At 48.8% G+C, this 20,980-nt stretch overlaps 1 protein-coding gene across 1 annotated transcript in view; it reads right to left on the bottom strand.

Annotated features, from left to right (window-relative positions):
- Positions 1-20,980, bottom strand: part of TTC28 (tetratricopeptide repeat domain 28) — a 108,224-nt gene that overhangs the window by 22,930 nt on the left and 64,314 nt on the right. Inside the window, 6 exon segments of the mRNA XM_030958563.1 lie at positions 1,217-1,435; positions 1,843-1,972; positions 2,139-2,248; positions 3,832-4,355; positions 4,681-6,022; positions 8,643-9,150. Of these exon segments, the coding sequence (XP_030814423.1) occupies positions 1,217-1,435; positions 1,843-1,972; positions 2,139-2,248; positions 3,832-4,355; positions 4,681-6,022; positions 8,643-9,150 (2,833 nt within the window).

Here is a 20,980-nt window from a genome sequence, read left to right as displayed (position 1 = left end):
AGAATAAAGCAACTCCTTCTGCAGTCACAGCAGCAAACACAGCAACAGCCAAGAGGTCCTGAGGGTTCCACATCAGTGGGACAATGAGGACCCTGGGCTGCCACTGAAGCTGCTCCCTCTGTCAGTGAACAAGAACAGGTCACCATGACTGCACCAGAGTCACTACTGAAGGGCTCCCAACAAAGTTTCTTGAGCAAAACACCACAGCCTGTACCCTTCCCATCACCTGACAGAACCTTCAAAGAGGCAGCCACAAACCATGGACTCAAACACTGCTTTTCTCCAAGACTCACTTTGGGCAAGGAGGACATTGATTATAATGCTCAGTGGCAAATCCTACAATTGATCTATGTAATTTTAATAAGCTCAGCCTGATAGTGATACTATAGAATTATTGGCATTTTATTGTGGAAACTACAGCCCTGAAGAGCCAATTAGTGACTGGATGCAGAGCTGGACAATCCCATCTTACACTCAGACATTGCAAAATGCTCCCAAAAAGTGTTTCTTCCAACCACTGACATCCCATCTAAATCAGGCATGTGTGAGTGCTTCCTTCCCTTTCTGAAGCATTTTTCATGCAGTCTAAATAGTGCTTTTTATCTCTCCAGCTTTGTCATGATGAAGGGCTGCAATTATTAAATTATATCCAGAAAGAACTTGTTAAAATTTACAGTCATCACTTTATTAGATAATGAATAACAGCTGTCTGCAAAAAGCAATCCTCTTCAAATTAATCCTCCTTGCTCCTCTGTGATAAGTGTTTCCACATTCATGTGAGGATCAGGCAGTTCAATGGCATATCAGGAAGTGGGGATGCCCTTCTGTTTTCTGCAATTCACTTCAGTGAATAAACCTCAAAAGCTTTTGGAAGAATAAAGCACAGAACTATAATTAAAGTAGGGACTCTTATGCAGAGAAGATTCTCATAGAGCCAACATACTTGGAATTTCATTACTCTTCTGTTCTGCCCTGTGGGAAATATAGACAGATTGGAGGTTGAAAAATGAAAATATTAAACATTTCCATCTCCAGGTGAACATCAAAGTCCTGAATAAGCACTTCTGAGTCATTACTGCTGTGGCTATGCCGTAGCTTTTAGTCTATTCAGCTTTAAGGTACTAGATGGAAATTATTCCCTCCTACATTCACTTTGGTCCCAAATTCATTCCTATTGTCCCTGTTCCCAGGCTCTTGTGTCCAAAAAGGAGCTCACCTGCCCCAGGAGCCAGCAGCCAGCTGTACAGATAACCTGCAGCCAGTGAGTAGTAGAGAACAAGTCCCCTCTGGCCATTCACAGTCTCCAGGACCTGGTCAAGGGTCACAGGAGAGTAGGGATCTGAGTCCTGCTGCCCAGTCTGACGTTCCACAAGCAGGTCAGCAAAAGCTCTTGTTCGTCCTCTCTCTGCTACTGCCAGTGCCTCATCATGGTGACCTGAAAAGACAAAGCCATCTCTCACACCTGACACGAGTGTGGTCTGCAGTGCCACGTTCATGGAACAGGGACAATTGCTACCCCAATCCCAACCTGGGGAAGCAGTGCCACTTATTTCCCAAAAGAGCAGTCTCTGCACTGGAACACAGTCTCACAGAATATATTTGCTGCAGGCAATAACACAACAAGCCACAGAAAGACAAATCAATGGAGGAAGCAAAGAAGAGAAACCAAAGGTTCCCCATACTCAAAGAGAGAAACCCATCTTGCTGTGCTGAACAGAAATGCTGTGTTGTATTGGACAGCTGTGGAGCAAAGGACACGTCAGGAACTGCCACCCCACAAATCCAGCTGAACTCCTGGCATGAGTCCGGAGCTCAGCCTCAGCACCTGAAGGCATCTCTTACCCAGGCTGACAAGAACTCGCTGCAGGGCCTGATAGGAGGATGTCTGCAGGTCAAAGAGGGACAGCTTGTAATCAGTGCTGAGCTGCACCTCGTGGCGGATGGTTTCAAACAGCGCGGAGGCACGGTACAGCTGGGAGGGAAAACAGCCATAGTCACCTCCTCATGGACAGCACAGCACTGCCAGGGCCAGCAGCCATCCCCTCAGGATGGGGAGCTCGGCCTCACAGCCTCCCTGGGACACACCAGACATTTTCTTCCCAGAGAACAGGAAGCACACGGGGCAGGCCATGGCATACCTGGTGCTGGGACTCCTCCAGGTTCCCACTTGCCCAGAGGGAGAGGCCGAGGCCGTGACGGATTTTGGCTTCATCTTCTCTGCGACCCAGCTGCTCTGCCAGCCTCAGTCCTGGAAAGGAGTCAGAGTGAGAGAGTGCCAGGGGGTCCCAGGGCAGGCAGAGACAGCTGTGGAGCTGCCAGCACTGGGACAGAAAGTGAGGCAGCACCAGTGGTAGGGTGGTGAGCAGGGCAGGGACAGCACCAGGATGACCAGTGGGGCAGCACCAGTGGTGGGGTGGTGAGCAGGGCAGGGACAGCACCAGGATGACCAGTGGGGCAGAACCAGTGGTAGGCAGCTGCTGCCGGCCCTCACATCAGCACCAGCATGAGAGGTGACAGACACTTCCAGGGACTGAGCCCTCCCTAAGTGAGGTTAAGGCACACTCAGTAAGCCCCTATCAGAAAGTTCAACTTTTAAACCCTAAAAGCCACACAGACAAATAGAATCACACTGAGCTGTCAAACACTGCCAGAAAAGACACCTCTTGCCACATTCCTGGCTTGTTTCCCATCAGCTCTCCCCAGCCCTCTGGGAGGCTCTGCATGGTTTATGTGCTGAGCAGAGGGCAGAGGCTGGCCTGAACGACCTGGAGCTCACTTCACTTCCAGCAGCACTTTCTGCGCCGTCCCCGCTTCCACACACTCCAAACCTCTGCCTTGGTGGCCCCTGCTGACAACAGGGACACCTCCTCTGAGGCACCTCGGGTTTCCCCCAGCCTGGGGAGCAGGGCCCTGGCTGTCACCACGCAGCTCAGCAGCAGCTAGCATTCCCAGGCTATGCAGGAATTCCTGCAGCACACCAGGAGAAGGAGCTGTGTTTCATTTCTCCCCTTCCAACAGCATACTGGAATCGTGCCAAGGTCAGTTTCATGAAAACCAAACTAACTGATGTAATACATCCTTCGGCCTCCAGCTTCATACACTCCAGCTACATTGCACATCTGCTGCATCAGAGCCCACAGTCTGATAACTGCTGCCTGCATGCTGCACCCCGTTGCAGCAGCACAGCTCCCAGGCCAGCACTGACCCAGCACTCAGCAGTGGCAAACAGCTCCTGGACACCTCAGGCTGAATTTCTCTCACCTCTCTATCAATAGCACTTGTTTTCATTCAGACTTTGGGGGAACTCATCCACTTGTCTCACTCTTAGGTGAACATGTTAGAAGAGCAAGGCATAAATCTCTCCTAACAGACCTCTCAGGATCGGAGAGATTCATCATAATCCTCTGTGATTTTCCCAGAGCCAGATCCTGGTATGCAATGCCATTTATAGAGGAGGTTTACACCTTCAGGCACAAATGAGCTTTACAGAGAGACTCTGCTAGCTACAGTCTAGATTCATGCTCTGAGGCACCTAAGATGCCCTGAGGAAGGCACAGATCATGCTTTGTCCAGAGGACACCAAGGCTCCAACTTGTGAGATGGCACACTGGCCATAACAGCTCCATAGACAGCTATTCACAGATGCTCAGCAGTAGCTGTGGATGTCTGCAAGAGCTTCTGCACTTGTGTTTATTTCCAGAAGTGATCAAAGGCCACGGTCAAACACATCCTTTCTGAGCCATGTTTACAGTACCTCACCTCTCCCTGTCTTCAGGTCTCCCTTCCACCCTTCTGACCCTACATGCTCTGTTATGCAACTCATCCTCTTACCTTCCTGCAGGTACATCACAGCCTGAGAGTAGTTCTGTAAAGCATGATGAGTCCTCCCCAGGCTGCTGTAGGACACAGTTTTGGCCACGAGGTCGTTCATCTGCGCCGCGATGCTGAGGTGCTGCTCCTGATACACCACAGCCCTCTCGTAGGTGCCCAGGGACTCGTAGGTAAGGCCCAGGTTGCCGTAGGCACGGCCCTGCCCCGCGGGGTTCTTGGTCTCCTCGGCGATCTGCAGGTCCAGCTGGTGGTACTGCAGGGCTGTCTCGTACTCGCCCATCTGCTGGTACACCCCGCCCAGGCCGCAGGCGGCGTCGCTCTCCAGGGCTCGGTCCTTCATCTCCCGGGCGATGTTCAGCTGCCTCTCCAGGCACGAGATGGCTTGCTCGTAGTTGCCCAGCTGGCTGTGCAGGCTCCCCAGCTCCCCGTAAGCCTGGGCTTTGTTAAATGCCTCCCCCAGCTCGTGTGCCACTACAAGCCTCTTCTCAAAGCACACCAGAGCCTGCTGTAAACTTCCCATGGCCCTACAAGGGAAGAAAACAGCAGGGTTTATTTTGCCAGTATTTCCTTGAGAGAAGGTGTTTTGCCATTTCCCCTCGAGGCCAGGGGCTTTCCCCCAGTAGACATCCCCAGCACTTTTGAATCAACCTCCTCCTCCTCCTCTCTGGGCAGTGTCATCAGCTTCACAATTTGAGCTGTCAGCAGAGTCCTCAGCATCCACAGGACTCTAACTCACTCCTGAGTCACATCACTCTGTGTGTGAGGCCCTCAAACACACCCCATCAGTACCACACTGCACTGACTGCACTTGTACTTCACTGACACCAGAACACATGTGCGGCTCCTTACCTGTGCCCACTGCCCAAGCCTCGGTAGGCCTTTGCCTGGTCTTGCATACGGTTCAAGCTTTGAGCCACAGACAGGTACTGTTCATAATACTTTATAGCTTCCTCAAAATCTCCCAGAGCCTCGTAACAATCTCCCAGGTTCCCATAGGCTCGGCCCCGATCCAGTACAGATTCATTCCCACTGAGCTGCTGCAGCATGGCCAGCTGCTGCTCAAAGTAGCCAATGGCTTCCTCCATGACATTCATGTTCATCTTGGTAATGCCCATGTTACCGTAGACCTGGGCTTCAATGCTGGGGTCCTTCAACTTCTGCCCCAGCTCCAGCTGCTCTTCATAGCACTTGAAGGCCATGGTGTACTTTCCAAGTGACATGTACACTGCAGCAAGGTGACCATGTGCTCTGCATTCACCTGACATATCCCCCAGCTCCTGGTACACCTCCAGCTCCTGCGTGTGGTAACCCAAAGCCTTGTCACATTTCTGCACCATCCTGTATGCAGAGCCCAGGGCTGCATAGGCATTGGCTTCCAGTCTCCTGTCTTTAACGTGATGGGCTAAGCTCAACTGTTGCTCATAAAATTTTATTGCACCATGTACATCTTTTTTACAGACAAAAATATCCCCCAAGTTCCCCAGAGCTCGGAATTTGGCCTGGGAATTGTTCAGAGACTGTGCCAGGGACAGCAGGTACTTTTGACACTCCTCGGCTTTGTTGAAGTCCATCAAGGCTTTGAAGGCCAAGCCCAGGTTGCAATAGGCTTTGGCTTGGCTCAGCTTGTCATGAAGATCCTTGGCTAAGGCAAGATCCTGCTCGTAGTACTTAACAGCTTCCTCATAGTTCCCGAGGCAATAATGGGCATAGCCAAGGTTGTGGCAAACCTTCCCCTCTCCTTCCATGTCCTGCAGCTCTGGGGACAGGCGCAGGTACTGCTCATAGTACGGGGCTGCCTGCACAAACTCTCCTCGTGTGCAGTGGAAGTTGCCCAAATTGCTGAGGGCTCGTGCCTCGCTCTGGATGTCCCGCAGCTCCCGGGCGATGTTGAGATGATTCTGGTAGTGCTGCAGAGCACGGTCATGGGCTCCCAGTGCCTGATAAGCAACTGCCAGGTTGCCGTGTGTGGATGCCTGAGAAGCTCGGTCGTTGACTTCCATGGAGATCTGCAGCTCCTGCCGGTGGTACTTGACGGCCTGGTCGTACATGCCCAGGGCGTTGTAGGCGTTGCCCATGTTGCCGTAGGCCCGGCCCTGGGCCGCGTAATCGCTCAGCTCCTGCGCTATGGACAGGTGTGTCTTGTGCAGCCGCAGCGCCGTGTCGTAGTCACCTTTCATCTGGTGAATGATTCCTGGAAAACAACAGAAACCAGCTCAACAAACACAGGGCCCTGTACTAAACCTCTGCAGCACCCTGCACACCAGGGCTGCCTGCAGCCCAGACCCTTTCCTGCCCTTTGTTCAGCCCTTCTGCCTCCTTGCTTCTAACAGGGAAAGCCCAGGGAAGGTTTAGGTTTCATGTTATACAAAAGCACCCATTCACCACAACAACCAGACACAGCCCTATAAAATCACTGTTTATTTCCAGAAGTGATACCTGGTAGCTCCAGAGCTCAGACTCAACACATTCAGTGAGACAGCACTTGCAGATGCTTTTCAACTTCAGTTGAATCATCTTGTATTTGTTATGAGGCATGGGAATGGGAGCTCTGATTCTGCTGATGATACCACCTACACTTCAATTAAACTCTGTGCTAATAATGCCTGTGGCTACTTTGCAAACACCTGTGAACAAGCCTGGAGGTTTGGGAGCCACTGAAGGAGGCCCTGCAAATGTTTTTTGACATTAATTCCAGAAGCCTCAAGAGAAAATATCTGGCATCTTTGGGCAACATGATGAGCACATGAAAAGAGGTACAGAAGTTCTCTTGGAGCTGGAAAGAGGCAGCACCGAGAGACTTTAAATTATGTTCTATTAATAATGTGAACTGTCTTCTCTTCATCATAGTGGGAACCCTTAAAACTGCAGAGCCTGGAAAGCCTGGTCTCCACATGGAGCCCGAGTGTTTGGAAATACCAGATGCTTTGCAAAGCTTTGCAAAGGTTGAGAACCTGAGACTTCTGGTTAAACTCCACATCTTGTGAAAGGTTGATAGCTTGTGCTTCATCCTCAGTCCATCACCTCCTGCTCACCTCATCCCAGAGTGCAGAGTATCTCCCTGCAGAACACTGCAGCAGCTGGGCTCTGTTACACTCCATGTCTGCCCTGCTTAACACTGGATCACACACTTAAGGGTGCTTTCCATCTGCATTAGGGAAATGCAACAGAAAATCTCTGTTGCTTCAGCAGAGAGGCCAACTCTGACATTCTGGCCTAGAAACACACATTTAGATACATTTTTTTGCCTGTCAGCAGGGTTATTTTGATGAGGTTTTGTTTTGCATGTGGATTAGATGAAAGAGACAATTAAAACTTGACTTTTTGATTGGTACTGGATGCATTTGAAACGACAATAATAGAGTGTCTCAACAAGAACTGCATGTTCCCTTTCTCCAGTATAACTTAACTCTGACAGAGAAGACAAAAAATACAGCCAAATAACAGCTGAAACGTGAGACCCCGCGCTCAGAGAACTATTCTAACACAAAGTGTGGAGTGGCTGAGTCAGCATACCAACTCAAAGTTATATTTAGGCTAAAATCCAACACTGAGAAACATTCTCTGCTGCAGCAGTCCATCTCTCACATCTCTGGCTCTCCCCAGGACTGCAGCCACAGGGTCCCCAAGACAAGGTCCCACACTGGAAAAGAGATGAGGAATGCGGTTTGTGCTTTGCTGCTCATGCAAGGCCTCCTCTCCCAGCCCTCCTGCCTGCTGGGTGCTGTCACATTAACAGAAACCTTGCTCATGCTCACTGCTCTCTCATGCTAAGCTGCCCACAAGCATTTTTGCATCACAAACCTATTTTGCCCCACGGATCCGCCTCAATTTGTGTAAAGGAGGAGATTTGCAACACTAATTAAAAAGCTGTGATTGTTTTGTTTTCTGCAGTTCCCCTTATCTTCTTCATTCAGCTCCTGAAGATTCAGCTACTAAGAGAAATTAAGTAATTCATCAAGCTCTTTTCAATTACCTGCTGTTGATAACATCAGAGTACAATTAGCATCTACAAATGAACCAAGTGCCAACTGCCAAGCAGAAACAGGAGCTGATTTACAGCGTGGGGCAGCCTGCAAGGGCTGAGATTCAGAGGCTGCCAACAAACACTTATTTTGATATCCCAGCACCAGCCCTGCTTTGCTGCTCCCAGCCAACTGAGAACACATCCCAAATAACAGCTGGAACACTGGCAGCACAACTGCCACAGCCATGGCAGAGATGGAAATGCATCCTTGGTAATTCCCACATCTGGTGCTGTGAGGCAGCAGGAGAAACAGGCTTCACTTGAATGGAACTCAGTCTCTCCCAGCCTGCCAGCAGCATGCCAATGCTGCTCCTTAGGAGAATGCAAGACTCCTACACCCTAGTATTTCAATGAGTATATTTGGAAAACAAACTTAGTTAAGATTTGATCCACGTCTCTCAGCTTACAAGGCAGCAGTATATCGACAGATCCTGCTGACAAGCCCCTAAAGAAATGGCTGGGTAACAAGCCACATCACTTCTTGCATTAGTGCAAGAATTACATTTATTCCTAACTCCTGAAGAGCTCCTCAAATGCATTTTATCTTTTCATTTCCCTTTTGCTGTGAGTTTGTGCTTTCTAGTGTTTTTCTAAGGAATTTAATAATTGTACACGGAATACAGTACAGCAGCACACAATCTGCCAAGGGCCTGTTTAATTCATTAAGGCAGCCTGGTGAAACTGGGGTGACTAAGAAGACAGCACACAGCAGATCTTGGCCATCCTAGCAGCAGCTCTGATAGTCTCAGCATCCCATGACAAATTCTGCTCCATGTCAGGACCTTACCTAGATTGGAGGAGGCTCTGCCTTCAGCAGCTCGGTCCTGCAGGCTCTCAGCAATGTTCAACTGTTCTTCATGGTACTGCTTAGCCCTCTCCAGGTCTTGCATACATCGAGCTGCATGGCCCAGGCCAGCATAAGCTCTCATCTCAATGGCCTTCTCAGCCAGCTCCTGGGCCAACTCCAGCACGTAGTTGTGGTAGGACATGGCTTTGTCGAAGTTCCTGCGGTAGTGGTAAGCACTGCCCAGGTTGCTGTAGGCTCGAGCTTCCTCCCGCTTGTTGCCCAGCTCCTTGGCGATCTTCAGGTGCTGCTCGTGGCACTGCACTGCGTTTTCAAAGTCCCCCATGGCAATGTACACTGCTCCCATGTTGCCCAGCTCCCGTGCCTCAGAGAGCTCATCCTTGGACTGCTTGGCAAGGAGCACACACTGCTTGTGGCTGGCCAGGGCGTTGGGGTAGTCCCCGATGGCTGTGTACACATGGCCCAGGCTGCTCAGAGCTGAGGATGCTGCCTGCAGGGGTAAGGGAGACTATGTAAGTACAAGTATTCATGGCAACGAGTCAGATGGCTCAGTCCTAGAAATCAAAACCATGAGAGGCCATTCTGGTGAAAGAATGTGACTACCAACTGGAAAATCTGCTCTCTGCAGCTCTAAACTGCTTGGGGCAGCTTCTGTGGAGGTAGCAGGAAGAGATGGGGTTGACTCAGGAAGACATGGGTTGGACTACCTCTTTGATGTGTGCAGTGTGTATTTGTACCTGGCAGAGGGGAAGAACAGCACTGAAAAGATGCAGAGACTACTGAGGAGACAGAGAGAGTGACTGCTGTAGTTACCAACATTCTTCTATACCTCTGCTTCACCAAGCACACCATGCTCCAAAGAGCACAGCTCTTACTGTGCAGCATCAGGGTCCTGAACCTCACACAACCCTGGGAATGCAGCAAAGACAAAGACAACAGCATTTCAGTAGCTGGAGCCCCTGTCCCTTAGGTACATCTTACCTAAATACAGTGCTGTGAAAACCCAAGTTCCTACCACCAAGAAACAGCTGTATTTAATAAGAGAAATTATCTGAGAATCAGATTCTTTTGCCCCCTGCATCTCCCAGGATGCAGACCTGCCTTCCACCTGGCAGAGCCAGAGCTCCCAACCAGTCAGCAGGGCAAGGAGCCAAGGGCAGGGATGTGCTCCTCACACACTGCTGCCTCAGCAAGGCTGCTCACTCCAGCGTGCTGACCCCGACTCCTCTGCAGTTCCTGCGTGTGCATTTCCTTGCTACCCAGCTGTGACCCAGTTCCAAACCTCCCAAAAGGAGCTGCCAGGGTGAGGGCAGCAGCTGGCCAAGGGCTGCCTCTCATGGCTCTTGGGCAGTCCTGGCAGTGGCCCCAGCCCCTCCTCAGTGCAGCCAGAGCAGAGCAGCTGGTGTGGCCACAGGCAGAGCTGGGACTGGGTCCTGCTCCATGCTGGTCACACTGGCTGCAGAACTGGGGTGGTCTGGCCCTGGACAGGCTCTTCAGCAGCACAGTGACATAAATTCTTGGCTGACAATGTGAGGGAGAGTTCTTAGAGAGTTTGAGGGGGCCTGTTTGGAGGCTGCTACAAAACCAACACAAAAATTATTGCTCTGAATTGGACTCCATTTTTACACAAATCTTCATGAAGCTTAATATATACAGAGTGTTGAGTCACTTGCAAACTAAGTAGGGAAGAAAAGGGAAAAAACCAGATACATGCAGCCATCTTCCACAGGCCCAGACTGAAGTGGGGCCCATTACAGTCCTCAAGATGCATCAGAGCTCCCTTCATCCTGATAGGAAGCATCGTGCCCACTGCTGTGGAATAAAGCAGCAGCAACCCCTGGGCCAAGAAAAGCCCAGTACAATGCTGTGAGAACTGATCCAGCCTGGAAGTTCAGAAATTCTGCAAGACTGGCCACCACCAGCAACAGAAATTCTGTTATTGCTGGGAAGAGAATAGAAATGTCTTTCTGGAAAACAAGGAGTCAGTGAAATCTGGTGTCTCCTGGGGCTGCTAAAATAAAAAAAAAATGGACATCCATGCGTGCAGATCGCTGAAGAGATGAGCTCTGGCCAAGAGCCATCAGGCAGAGACTCAGATGATGTTAATGGGCTATGGCTGGGGAAAAGAGGCATAAATGGAAAGCAGCAGATCTCAGATTGTGTGTGCACAAGAGAAACTTGACAGAAGCAGGGACTGCGCATCCCGCACATGGGAAGAAATCTTTAGGATGTCTCCTAGAATGGGAAGCAGATGATAGGAATTGAAATTTGTGAGGCTGGAAATGTTTATTCTTAGGGCTCCTAATCCCTTAGCCCAAGAGCATGCCCAGGCTCACATTAAAGACCTAGAATGAAGGGTACAAGCTTGGCAACCATTCTCAGAGCATGCAAAAACACTTGGCTGACATGCTTGAGTGCCCAGGGCTGGATTATCTAAACCAGGATGTGGCAGGAGGACTAGTGAAGCAGAAAAGAAAAGCTGAAAGAGACAAAAAGAGAAATAGAAAATAAAGGGTGAAGAACTGATGAAAAATAGCACAACTTGATTACAAAGCTGGGGCTGTTTTGTTTTTTTGTGGCTCACCCAGACACACAGACAAGGCAGGAAGGCCACCTCTACCCTCTGATGTGTCCTCCATTCCAATGGCCCTCACATTTTATTCTGCACCAGCTTCCACTGTTACCTGACCTGAGAACAGCCCTTCTCAATCCTCTGGGAGTCAGCATGAGGACAGCCTGTGGCACTCCTGGCTTCCCCAGGCTGGGGCTGATTGTGCAGCAGCAATCCTCCAGCAAGATACCCGTCAGTGCTCTATGTGCTCTGGGGGCAGTAAGGGCTGCTTGCCCTTACAGCAGTGTTTAGGAACAATTTGGTGATAACATCTGCTGGGTGACTCCAGTGACTCACTTCAAGGGATTAGGAATATATGTAATATGAATTTATCCAGAAGATAAATTCATGACTGTGTATTTAATAAAATCCTCCACATTACAGGATCCACTGGGAAGCCCAAGTGGCTCAGCCCCAAGAGGGATGGGGTGTTCCCTCCTCACTGCAGGGAGAGCACACAGCTGCCACATGGCAAACAGACTCCATCTCTGCTAGCACACACCTCTGCTTGGTAGCAGGGTGATGTGAGACTGCAGCTCCATACCACAGGGGGCTTGCAACAGCAAACAAAGAAAATCAATGTTTTATGTATCTGACAAAGACAAATTTTACAGTGGGGGTTGCTTACACCTCCAATTAAGCAATTTATCACTTTAATAGAAAGCAGATTCTTCTGCCATTGAGCTGAGGCACAGAAGGGAGTTTTAAAAAAGGTTCCTAAGTGCTCTCTTTCTCTCAGAAGAAACAGCCAGCTCAGGTTTTTCAGCTGAGGAAGGTAGAGTCTGATGTTAAGCAGATGTGCATCACAGAATGGCACCCAGCAATTCAGAGATGCATTCCTTAGGTATTTCACCCTTGCTGGAGAATGGTCATTTCCCAATCATGTTACATTTAAACAAAGCCTTCACCTGAGTGCACAGCCTGCTTAAATAAGAACACACTATAATCATCCTGAAATGGACAAGGTAATGGAAAATGTTCTGCCTGCTATCTCACTGTAAGGTACCCTTAATCCCTGAACACAGACATTAATTAAGACTGATCAGAGATGGAGCATCCCTGTTTCATGCTGCTTCTTTTAACTTCCCTTCTCCCTCTGGGCACAGAGTAACAGCAGCTTGATCCTACAGATGTAGTGGAACTGTATGCAGCAGATTACCATGCACATCCATCCCAGCTGTACTGGGGGCAGGCAGCAGCACTCCTGAAAGCCAGTGCACCTCCTCATCTGCCCCCCACCACCCCTTCACCTGCATGCCCTTGCTCCTGAATGCAAGCAAAGCTGTGCTGGTTCACTGAGAGTGCTCTGAGGGTACTGAGGGGAGCAGATTGTTCCAGAACAGACACGCACACAGAGCTCTGAAAGCACAGGCTGAGTGCTGTGGGTGTCACCACACTCAGTAAAACCTCACTGTGCCCTACACTGCTGGAACTGCTCCAGGTAGGAAGGGCTCAGGATAACTGACACCAGGGACAGATCCCAGCTCCTTCTCTGCACAAGCTGTTTGTTTTACAGGTAAGAACCAAGGAACTGCTGTGTACACAGACAGGTCAGCACTGTGATGGGGGTACTTCCAGGACCTGCTAAAATGATAATTTGCTGTAAATTGCACTTTATCTCCACTTCTATTAAGCCCCTTCATAATTTCCTCAGAATCCACAGGTATGCCTCAGCCTGGCTTGGACAATACCTGATTTATGCACAAAGACAAGTCTCATATCCAAACAAAGCAGGTGCCCCATCAAAATTAAAACTTGTCCTTCTCTCCTCCCTTCAAGGTGAGGCTGATGTGCCACATCTAGCTTCTTCCTTTGTGTGCCATTCTTTTGAAAATCAGAAAGGAAGCAGCAGGCAATATCCTCCCCTCTTATACATGATCATACACAGAAAGAAGGAATGGATTTGCTTTTAGACAATTATTTCTTGGGGGCAAAATATACTGAAATCAATATCCCTGACAATCAATATCCTTATTTATTTGTAGAAAATCTCAGTCTTTAACAAAGAGCAAACCCCAAAAAAGCCAAAGCCATGGAACAGCAGCACTAATATCTGAAAGCCTGAAAGGAGCTTTGTACCTAGCAAATGAAAGAGAACAACAAGGAATTAATGACACAATAGAAAGACTCAAAATACACAGCATAAAGAGATGGTCCTGGCTCCCATTTGATTAATGGGTAAAATTCACAGAGCTGCTGCTCACAACAGAGCCTGCCATGGACTGTGCTGACAATCTGCTCCCAGTCCTCTCTGTTTTCACTTGCTCAGGAGATTGTTCATGTTTCAGAGGACTTCTCATTCTCCCTGTTCCATGGCAAAAGCATCACACAAAGTACATGAATCCAGGCAAAGCTGAGCAGCACTGGGGGCCTGACTGCCAGACCATTCACAGTTGTTCCTCTTCAAGGATAATGCTGACTTTCAGCTGCTCATTTGGAGATCAAAATAATGCTGCTCCATTCCACTGACTCCATCTCCTCCCTTATCATTTAGGAGCAATGTGTCTAGTTCTGCCTAGAACACTTGTAAAAGTAAACCTGAGCTACATCCTTAACAGAGTAATTTTGCAAATAGTTTTGACCAAGTTAGCAGGGTTTTGCTGGAAAGCTGAAGCAACAACTATTTCATTCCAATTTTTAGGAGTAAATCTGCCTGTCACTCGTACTGACCAGGCTGTTCACTGTGGGAACTGGTGCAACACCCCTCACCATGTGGGGCTAGGGACCTGGGGGAGTGGGCTGCCTTTCTGGGTGGGCTCTGCAAAGCAATCACCCAAAATACACCAGCCCAAGAACACTGCAAAGGAGATCTCATCATCAAGCCTACCCATCACCTGGGGTTGAGCTATCTTTACCCCAAGTAGCCCAAATTTGGTCGCTTTCTGGACGTAATCTGAAAGGCTCCTGTGAGCAATCACTTTAGGGAGGAAGGCTGACTTGACATTTTTAGTGGTGATGTAAGTATTCCTCAGTTAAAACCACAAGCTTCTCCATGGTGGTGACCCTGAGGAGTGACTCATACCCTGGTCAAAGTCAGGAAGAAGAAGCCAGCAAGTCACAAAGTTGGATCTAACGAGTTCAGAGCAGGCAAAGAAAATATCAACTCCTACAGCAGCATGCTGACCTGTGCCAACCCTTGCTACCCTTGCTCACAAGCTGGACATCCCCTCACTGCAAACTCAATACAGAGGAGAAAAGCCCTGGCTGAAGTGGATCTCCTGAAAACCCAGAGTGCTGCAGCTGCAGCTCTTGCATGAGTTTTCTGCTTCATTTCTTTTCCTGCAGCCAGGTCCAGGCCTCAGCAGTGTGCTGAGCTTTGCAGACACTGTGAAAGTAAAACCAGAAGACTGCATTTCCTTCAGCTAAAATCCATGTGCTGTGGAGGTCAAATGGGGACATTTAAAGGAGATCCTCAGGAAGTATTACATTTCCCTCTTGAGTCACAAGTCCAAACAAAACAAAGCATATGGCCTTTTAGTGCATTCCCAAATTTCCTGCACCAGTCAGATTTCTCTTCCTTCTGCTTAATCCTATCACTTTTGAACCAGACAAACCTGTATGAATCCTGTCAAGCTGACTCTAAAAAATCTGCTAAAGACAGAAAAAGGCAAAGAATTTATACTCTCAGATATAAATCCAAATGCTCAAGGTCAGGCACTAAGGCTGAATCACATCACTGAACTCATCCTTTGAAGCACACAGGTGAATCAGTCTGAGCTGTAATGCAGCGCTAGTGGACCCACAATTACAAATTAACTCCAAAGGTAAGTGTTCTCCCAGCAGCTGGCACTCAGCCTTCCTCCAGGGTACAAGGCAGTCTGCCCTGGATCCCTAATAAAGCAAGACTGCTGTCTGCACTGAGAGGCTGGAATCATTTCCTCATCACAGCCTGTCTCTGACATCTTAGTCTATGTTTCCAGGCATGACAAACTGCTTTAGCCTGAAGACTCTTTCCAGTTCTCATTTGTAAGGTATTTATATCCTGTCCTCATTTTCCAGATTGTTTGCAAATATAACAAAACAACTGTGGTCATAAGATTTTCAGATTTTTCCTTTCTGAAAAATGTGGCAGCCCCAGGGCCAGACCACCTCTTTGCATGGCTGAGAGCCACACACATCCCACAGGCAGGGACACTGCCATGGGCTCCCTCCTGCTGCAGCTCATGAATGGATGGGATTCGCCACACTCCATCCAAGACTGCTGGTAAGGAGCATATCCTCTATGAGATTTAACTCAGAAGAACAGGAAAAAAAACCCCATTCTGTTGCCCCAAACCAGAATTCATACAAGTTCAGGGAGAAGGCTGAACCATACAGCCCTGCTGTTGACTGAAGAAGTGACTTTACAGACAAAGCAGAGCTGGAGGGACACCTGGAAAGCATTTCCCCTTCCCCTCAGGAAAGGGCAGAAAACCTTGGCTTTACAGAATTTACAGATTTCATTAGAAAGGAATGATCTATCTTTCCTTCTGCATCTCCTTCTGGAAACAAGAGGGTGAAATCTGATCTTTGATTTGCACAGCCTGAAGCGAGGAGCTGCACTTTACCAAATGTGGGAGCTTTATATTGAGTTTCATTGCTTTGAAGGGGACTGACTGGGAAAAATGACCAAAACTGCAAACCTAAATAACTACTTTGTGAGATGCTCACAAAGTATGTTCAGACAGTTCAGAATGTTCAAATTCCCAACAGAATCCAACCAAGGATTATGTCTGCCCCAGTAACCATACTCAATAATACTCCTCCTCCAGGGATGCCAGTGCTTGGTGACCCCTCTCAGTCATGGCTGCAGGTACATCCAGCTCCATGGCAATGCCCTCGAGCTCCAGGTACATCCAGCCATGGTTCCAGGTACATCCAGCAGTCCCAAGTACATCCATGGCAATGCCCTCTGTAGCAGGAAGCAGAGCACCCAGCTGGATTCTGCAATCTCCTGGGCTGCAAGCCCATGGTTTCTCTTTCCAGCAGCAATTTCTGCATTCTGGTATTTCCCCTGCCACACAAGAACCCTCATAGATATGCCAGAGCAAGGTGACACAGAAAACCCACCAAAGCCTGCTTTATAAACATCTTTCTTCTGTGCTACTTAACTACCCAGTTCTAATTATCATCTTCATCATCCCCACTTCCTGCAAATAGTCAGCCTTTCTGAACAAAATCTGCTGAAGCTGCAAACATGAACTCTGCCTTACATTTGCAATCATTTTAAAAAGCATCTTGAGACAGCAAAACCTGGCTCATCAAGTTACTGAGCACACCCACCTGCTGCAGAGAATTCCCAGAGCCCCAGACGCTCATGGAGATGTCCAGGGCAGCAGCCAGAGCCTGATACAAAGGATCAGTAATAAGAGGGCACTGAGCCCCAGCAGGTCTGCACCTTTTCCTTCTACAAACAGCTGCTTCCAGAGGGAGGTGGGGGAAATCCCTTCAAAACCAGGCCAGGAATGATTGCTGCAAGCTGTTGGTCACCATGAGTCAACCCAGGGGCAAGACAGTACTGACACAGTCCATCAGTCTGTCCTCTGTAGGAGTGTGCCCATTGTTGCCAGAGCGACAAAACTATCCTTTGTCCCTTCAAAAAGGAAAGAAGCCCAGAAGTTTCTCTTCTTGATTAGGTGAAAAAGCCACCCCACTGATAGGCCTAGGAGACTTCACCTCAAACTTAAGGATACCTAATTGGACAGAAGCCAAAAAGTCCCACCTGAGCAATTTACTAGAAAAAGAAGTGAACAAAGAAACTAATTGCTTTTGTGAGGTGTTTTACCAGGAGCAAGGACCTCCTGCACCTAGCTCGGTTTTTCTCTGTTTATTATTTTGCCTTTTATTAAACCTTTTTGTTTCCAACACTGCAACAGAGGCCATCCTGCTGATTTTTATGCCTCCAAGGGCAGCTGAGCTATCTTGGGTGTGTTATAGACCTCTGAGAGCTTATTAGACCTGGCTTGAGGAGGCTCCTATAACAGTCCTCAGCTCTCTGCCCTTCCCTCAGCCACACTGCTGAGAAAAGGGACACCAGAAACTGCTCAGCTGCACCTTTATCCCAGCCCTAGGAGAATTCAGGGCTGCAGACAATCCTCTTTCTCACCCAACCCTTGTGTTCGCTCCTGCATGGTGCAGAGATGCTGCAGGCCAGGGAAAGGCTCAGCTCAGCTCAGAGCATGCCTGCCAGCCAACACAGAGGGGCTGCCAGCGCCCAGTGGCTTTCTGGCAGCAGCATCCTCCCCAAGAGCTCCCTGCTGGCAGCACGAGCACTCATTTCATGATGGTTGGTTTGTGATCCTGCCATGCTGCCCTGCTATTTCTGAACAGCAGGGCTGTAATCGAAGGCGTCTGAGGGCCCAGGAGAGCAGGGAACTATGAGACTGAGAGTTCCTGTGGTGTCCATGGCCTCTGCATGGCAGGATTCAAGCACAGCCTTTGTCAGGGTTTGGACACTGCACCCAAGAAGGAGCTCCACAGCTTTCCCCTTCCTATCTATTTCTGCTTGTCAGCCACCCACAGCTCCAAAACTCAAGTGTTACTTCTCTAAATGAAATGCTCTGGAAGGAACACAGGGCCTTCACAATGGTCATCAAGAAGGGCCACCACAACCTGTCCCAAGAAATCACACATCACTGGCTCTACACTGGCACTCTGGCCTTACAGAATTCCTAATACAAGATAGTTCTGGACACCTGAGGAGCAGCTAGTAATGAAAAGAGACACAGGGGACTAATCTTACAGGCATTGAAAGCTTTCATATTTACATTTTGATTCCATTCTTTCCTCTGATCCTGGCATAGCTCATCAGCTGCATAATCCTTGTCTAAATCACAGTTTGTGATGTGGCATCAACACATCCTACCTACATGAGTTACCTGATGGTTTCCAGGAGATTAGGCTGCCTGCTGTTAAAACCAAAGCAATTAATTCAGAAATAGAGCATAGACATAACACTCAGCACCTGCATCATGGGCTGGTGTAACTGCAGCCCTTAGACCACTCTGAGGAGAAACAGGCTGCAAGCTTCTGCTGCTCATCAGAGCCAGCTTTTGTGACAAGAAAAAGACAACAAGCTAAAATAATGTGATGCAGTCTTCCCTGCTAACATCATCTGCCACTCCTCCTCTGGCACATTCCAGCACCTTGGCTGCTGCTTTGGGGAACCTTTCTTTGTACAACTCCCAGCACTTTCATGAGCACTAAGCAGAGACTGGAAAAAAGAGCAGCAGCCCAAGCTAGCAGAATGGGATTTCCTTGGCACATGAACTGCTGGACAGTAGTGCTGACATTTCAGACACAGAGAGCATGGAAAACATCACAACAACAAGAGGCTGCTGCTGCTCCAGGACAGGGCTGTGACTCTTTATCCATCTTTATCAATCAGCAAGGAAAAAAGACTACATTTCACTCCACTGCAGCCAGGTCTGCTCAGAATGGACCTTCTTGTTCCTGCTCAGTGGCAATGACCCCTGCACAGGCAGCAATTCCTTCCTGCAGGACAGGAGAGGGTGAACTCCAACAGGCTGCAGCTGGCTCTGAGCAAGGAAAAGACAAGACCAGGGCTCCCACCAGCCCAGGAAAGTTTTATTTTCCACCTCTGCACAAATTGTGCGGGCCTTAGTTGGAGCTGGTGCCAAGAGATGCACAAAGATCAGCTCCTGAGGGGCACACAGGCCCTGAGCAGGGTCCTGCAGCCCCCTGCCCATGTGTTCCCTGTGAGTTCAGATGGGCTGTGAGCACCCTCCTCACTCAGGATGGGATGGGTACACTTTGTACTGCTGCCATGGGGCACACAATGAGTGATGCCCACCCTGCCACCAGTGACATGGCTGAAGTAGGGACAGGACTAGCCACAGAACTAGCTCATTTGAATTTCCTGACCAGCTGCTGAAGCTGGTCAAAAAAATCCATCCCATTCCTTACCTGAGGTGTCTGTTTCATGGTGCCCTTCATAGCACCTCACTAAGAACCAGTCTTCTCCCTCACCCGCACAGACCAAACCCACACTTGTGTTCAATCCCCCAAATTTCCTCTTACAGACACTACAGCTATGCCAAATCCCAGAGACAGCTGCCCCATGCTCTCTCTAGACACAAGTACAGCAAAACAGCTCTGACTTCTCCCCACACTGACTGAAGGAGCAAACAGCCTGCCTGGACACAGAGCCTGTGTTTGTAACAGGAGCTGCACAGACTCCCTGTGCCAAGGAGGAAAAACATGTAAAATCTTGAGTCTCTGTGAGCAGCTGAGATGCTTCCCTGCTCAGCTGACAGCTCCCCTTCTCCAGACCTGCACGGGGGAGGACAGACCTGAATGCTCCAAACAGACCCTCTGCAACCTCCTCCTCCATTTATGGGCAGCACAACACAGCAAACATTTGCTCCAGCAGCCTCAGAACCTGACAGTCCCTCCAAAGACAGCAGTATCCCATACAAAGGAGCACTTTTTACCTTTTCTGCCAATTCTCTGTACAGTCAGGGGTAAAACAATTACCTCATTACAGTCACACACCAAATTCCCTTCTGCTGGAATTCACATCAGCCCTACTGCAACTTTATAACATTTGCATTATAAAAATGTCTGCAAAGGAGGCCAAGAAAAACAGCTTTTTGTTCAGAGGAAGCTCTGTGGTCAAGATGATGTCATCAGAAAGCGCCAAATTAATTTCCTGTGGTTACATCCTACAGGAAATCCAAGAAGCTCAGCTTTCTTGCTAAAGCAAGTAGTCATTTGTTGTCAATAACTGTTAATTATGTGCCCAGATGTGTCATGAACTAAGGACTATTATGATTAGCCCTCATTCCCCGGACTCCCCTCAGTGAGATCTGTTTAAACCAGTGGGCTGAACATCAGGAAAATGCTCCAGCCCCACATCCCAGGCCAGCCTGGGGTTCTGGGGCTGCTGTGCTTTTGCCAGCACATCAACTCTCCAGCTGCTGCCTCCAGGCCCCACAACAGGAGATGAAACCCATGGGGCTCCTCCATGGGGCAAGAAACCCCACAGAAGAGCAGCAGCCACACAGGTAACTCTGTTAGCAGCAACAGGGACCCCGATCAAGAAAACTCCACAAACAATGACAAGTAACAGCTTTTCTGCTCTTCATGAACAGAAACAAGGAAATCAGGAGTGATTCAGGAGGTTTTTCAGCTGGTAAAATAATCAAGAAAATGTCTAGGAAGTCCCTCCCCCAGCCACAGTCCTTCCACAACCTACGGAAAGATGCATTTTTCCAAGGCTTACTTGATATTTAACTTACCAAGTTAGTAAAGCAGTAAAGCATTCAGCAAATTCTAGCAGATTTTTTCCACAACTTGCCAATGGGAAATTGATCTTCCTCCAGCTTTTAGATCTCCCCTAAAACCACTTGTGCTTACATGAATTCTCACCTGCCCTGCTGGAATGCGATCATCAGTCTCCATTTTCCCACTCGCACTAGAGGGGAATCCCTGGAGCAGGGATAGGTTTTGTATCTGTGCACTAAAATATGATTCTGTCCTTACAGTGAACTTTCAGTGGAAATGCCTTGGGACAGCCTCCTCAGCCCATGCAGCCCACTTCCCTGCACTGGCAGGGAGCCCAGCATAACTGAATGGTCAAGGCAAAGCAGATCCTGCACAATTTGTTTTCAGGTTTGCATGGGTTCTTTTTGCTCTCACTGGTGTTCAGATTAAGTGTATTTTATGCAAACACTGGGGACAGGGATCTTGCCCATTTCTTGGCAGGAAA

The sequence above is a fragment of the Camarhynchus parvulus genome, chromosome 15, assembly GCF_901933205.1.
Source record: "Camarhynchus parvulus chromosome 15, STF_HiC, whole genome shotgun sequence".
NCBI classification, from domain to species: domain Eukaryota; kingdom Metazoa; phylum Chordata; class Aves; order Passeriformes; family Thraupidae; genus Camarhynchus; species Camarhynchus parvulus.
This window is presented reverse-complemented; position numbering and strand designations above follow the sequence as displayed.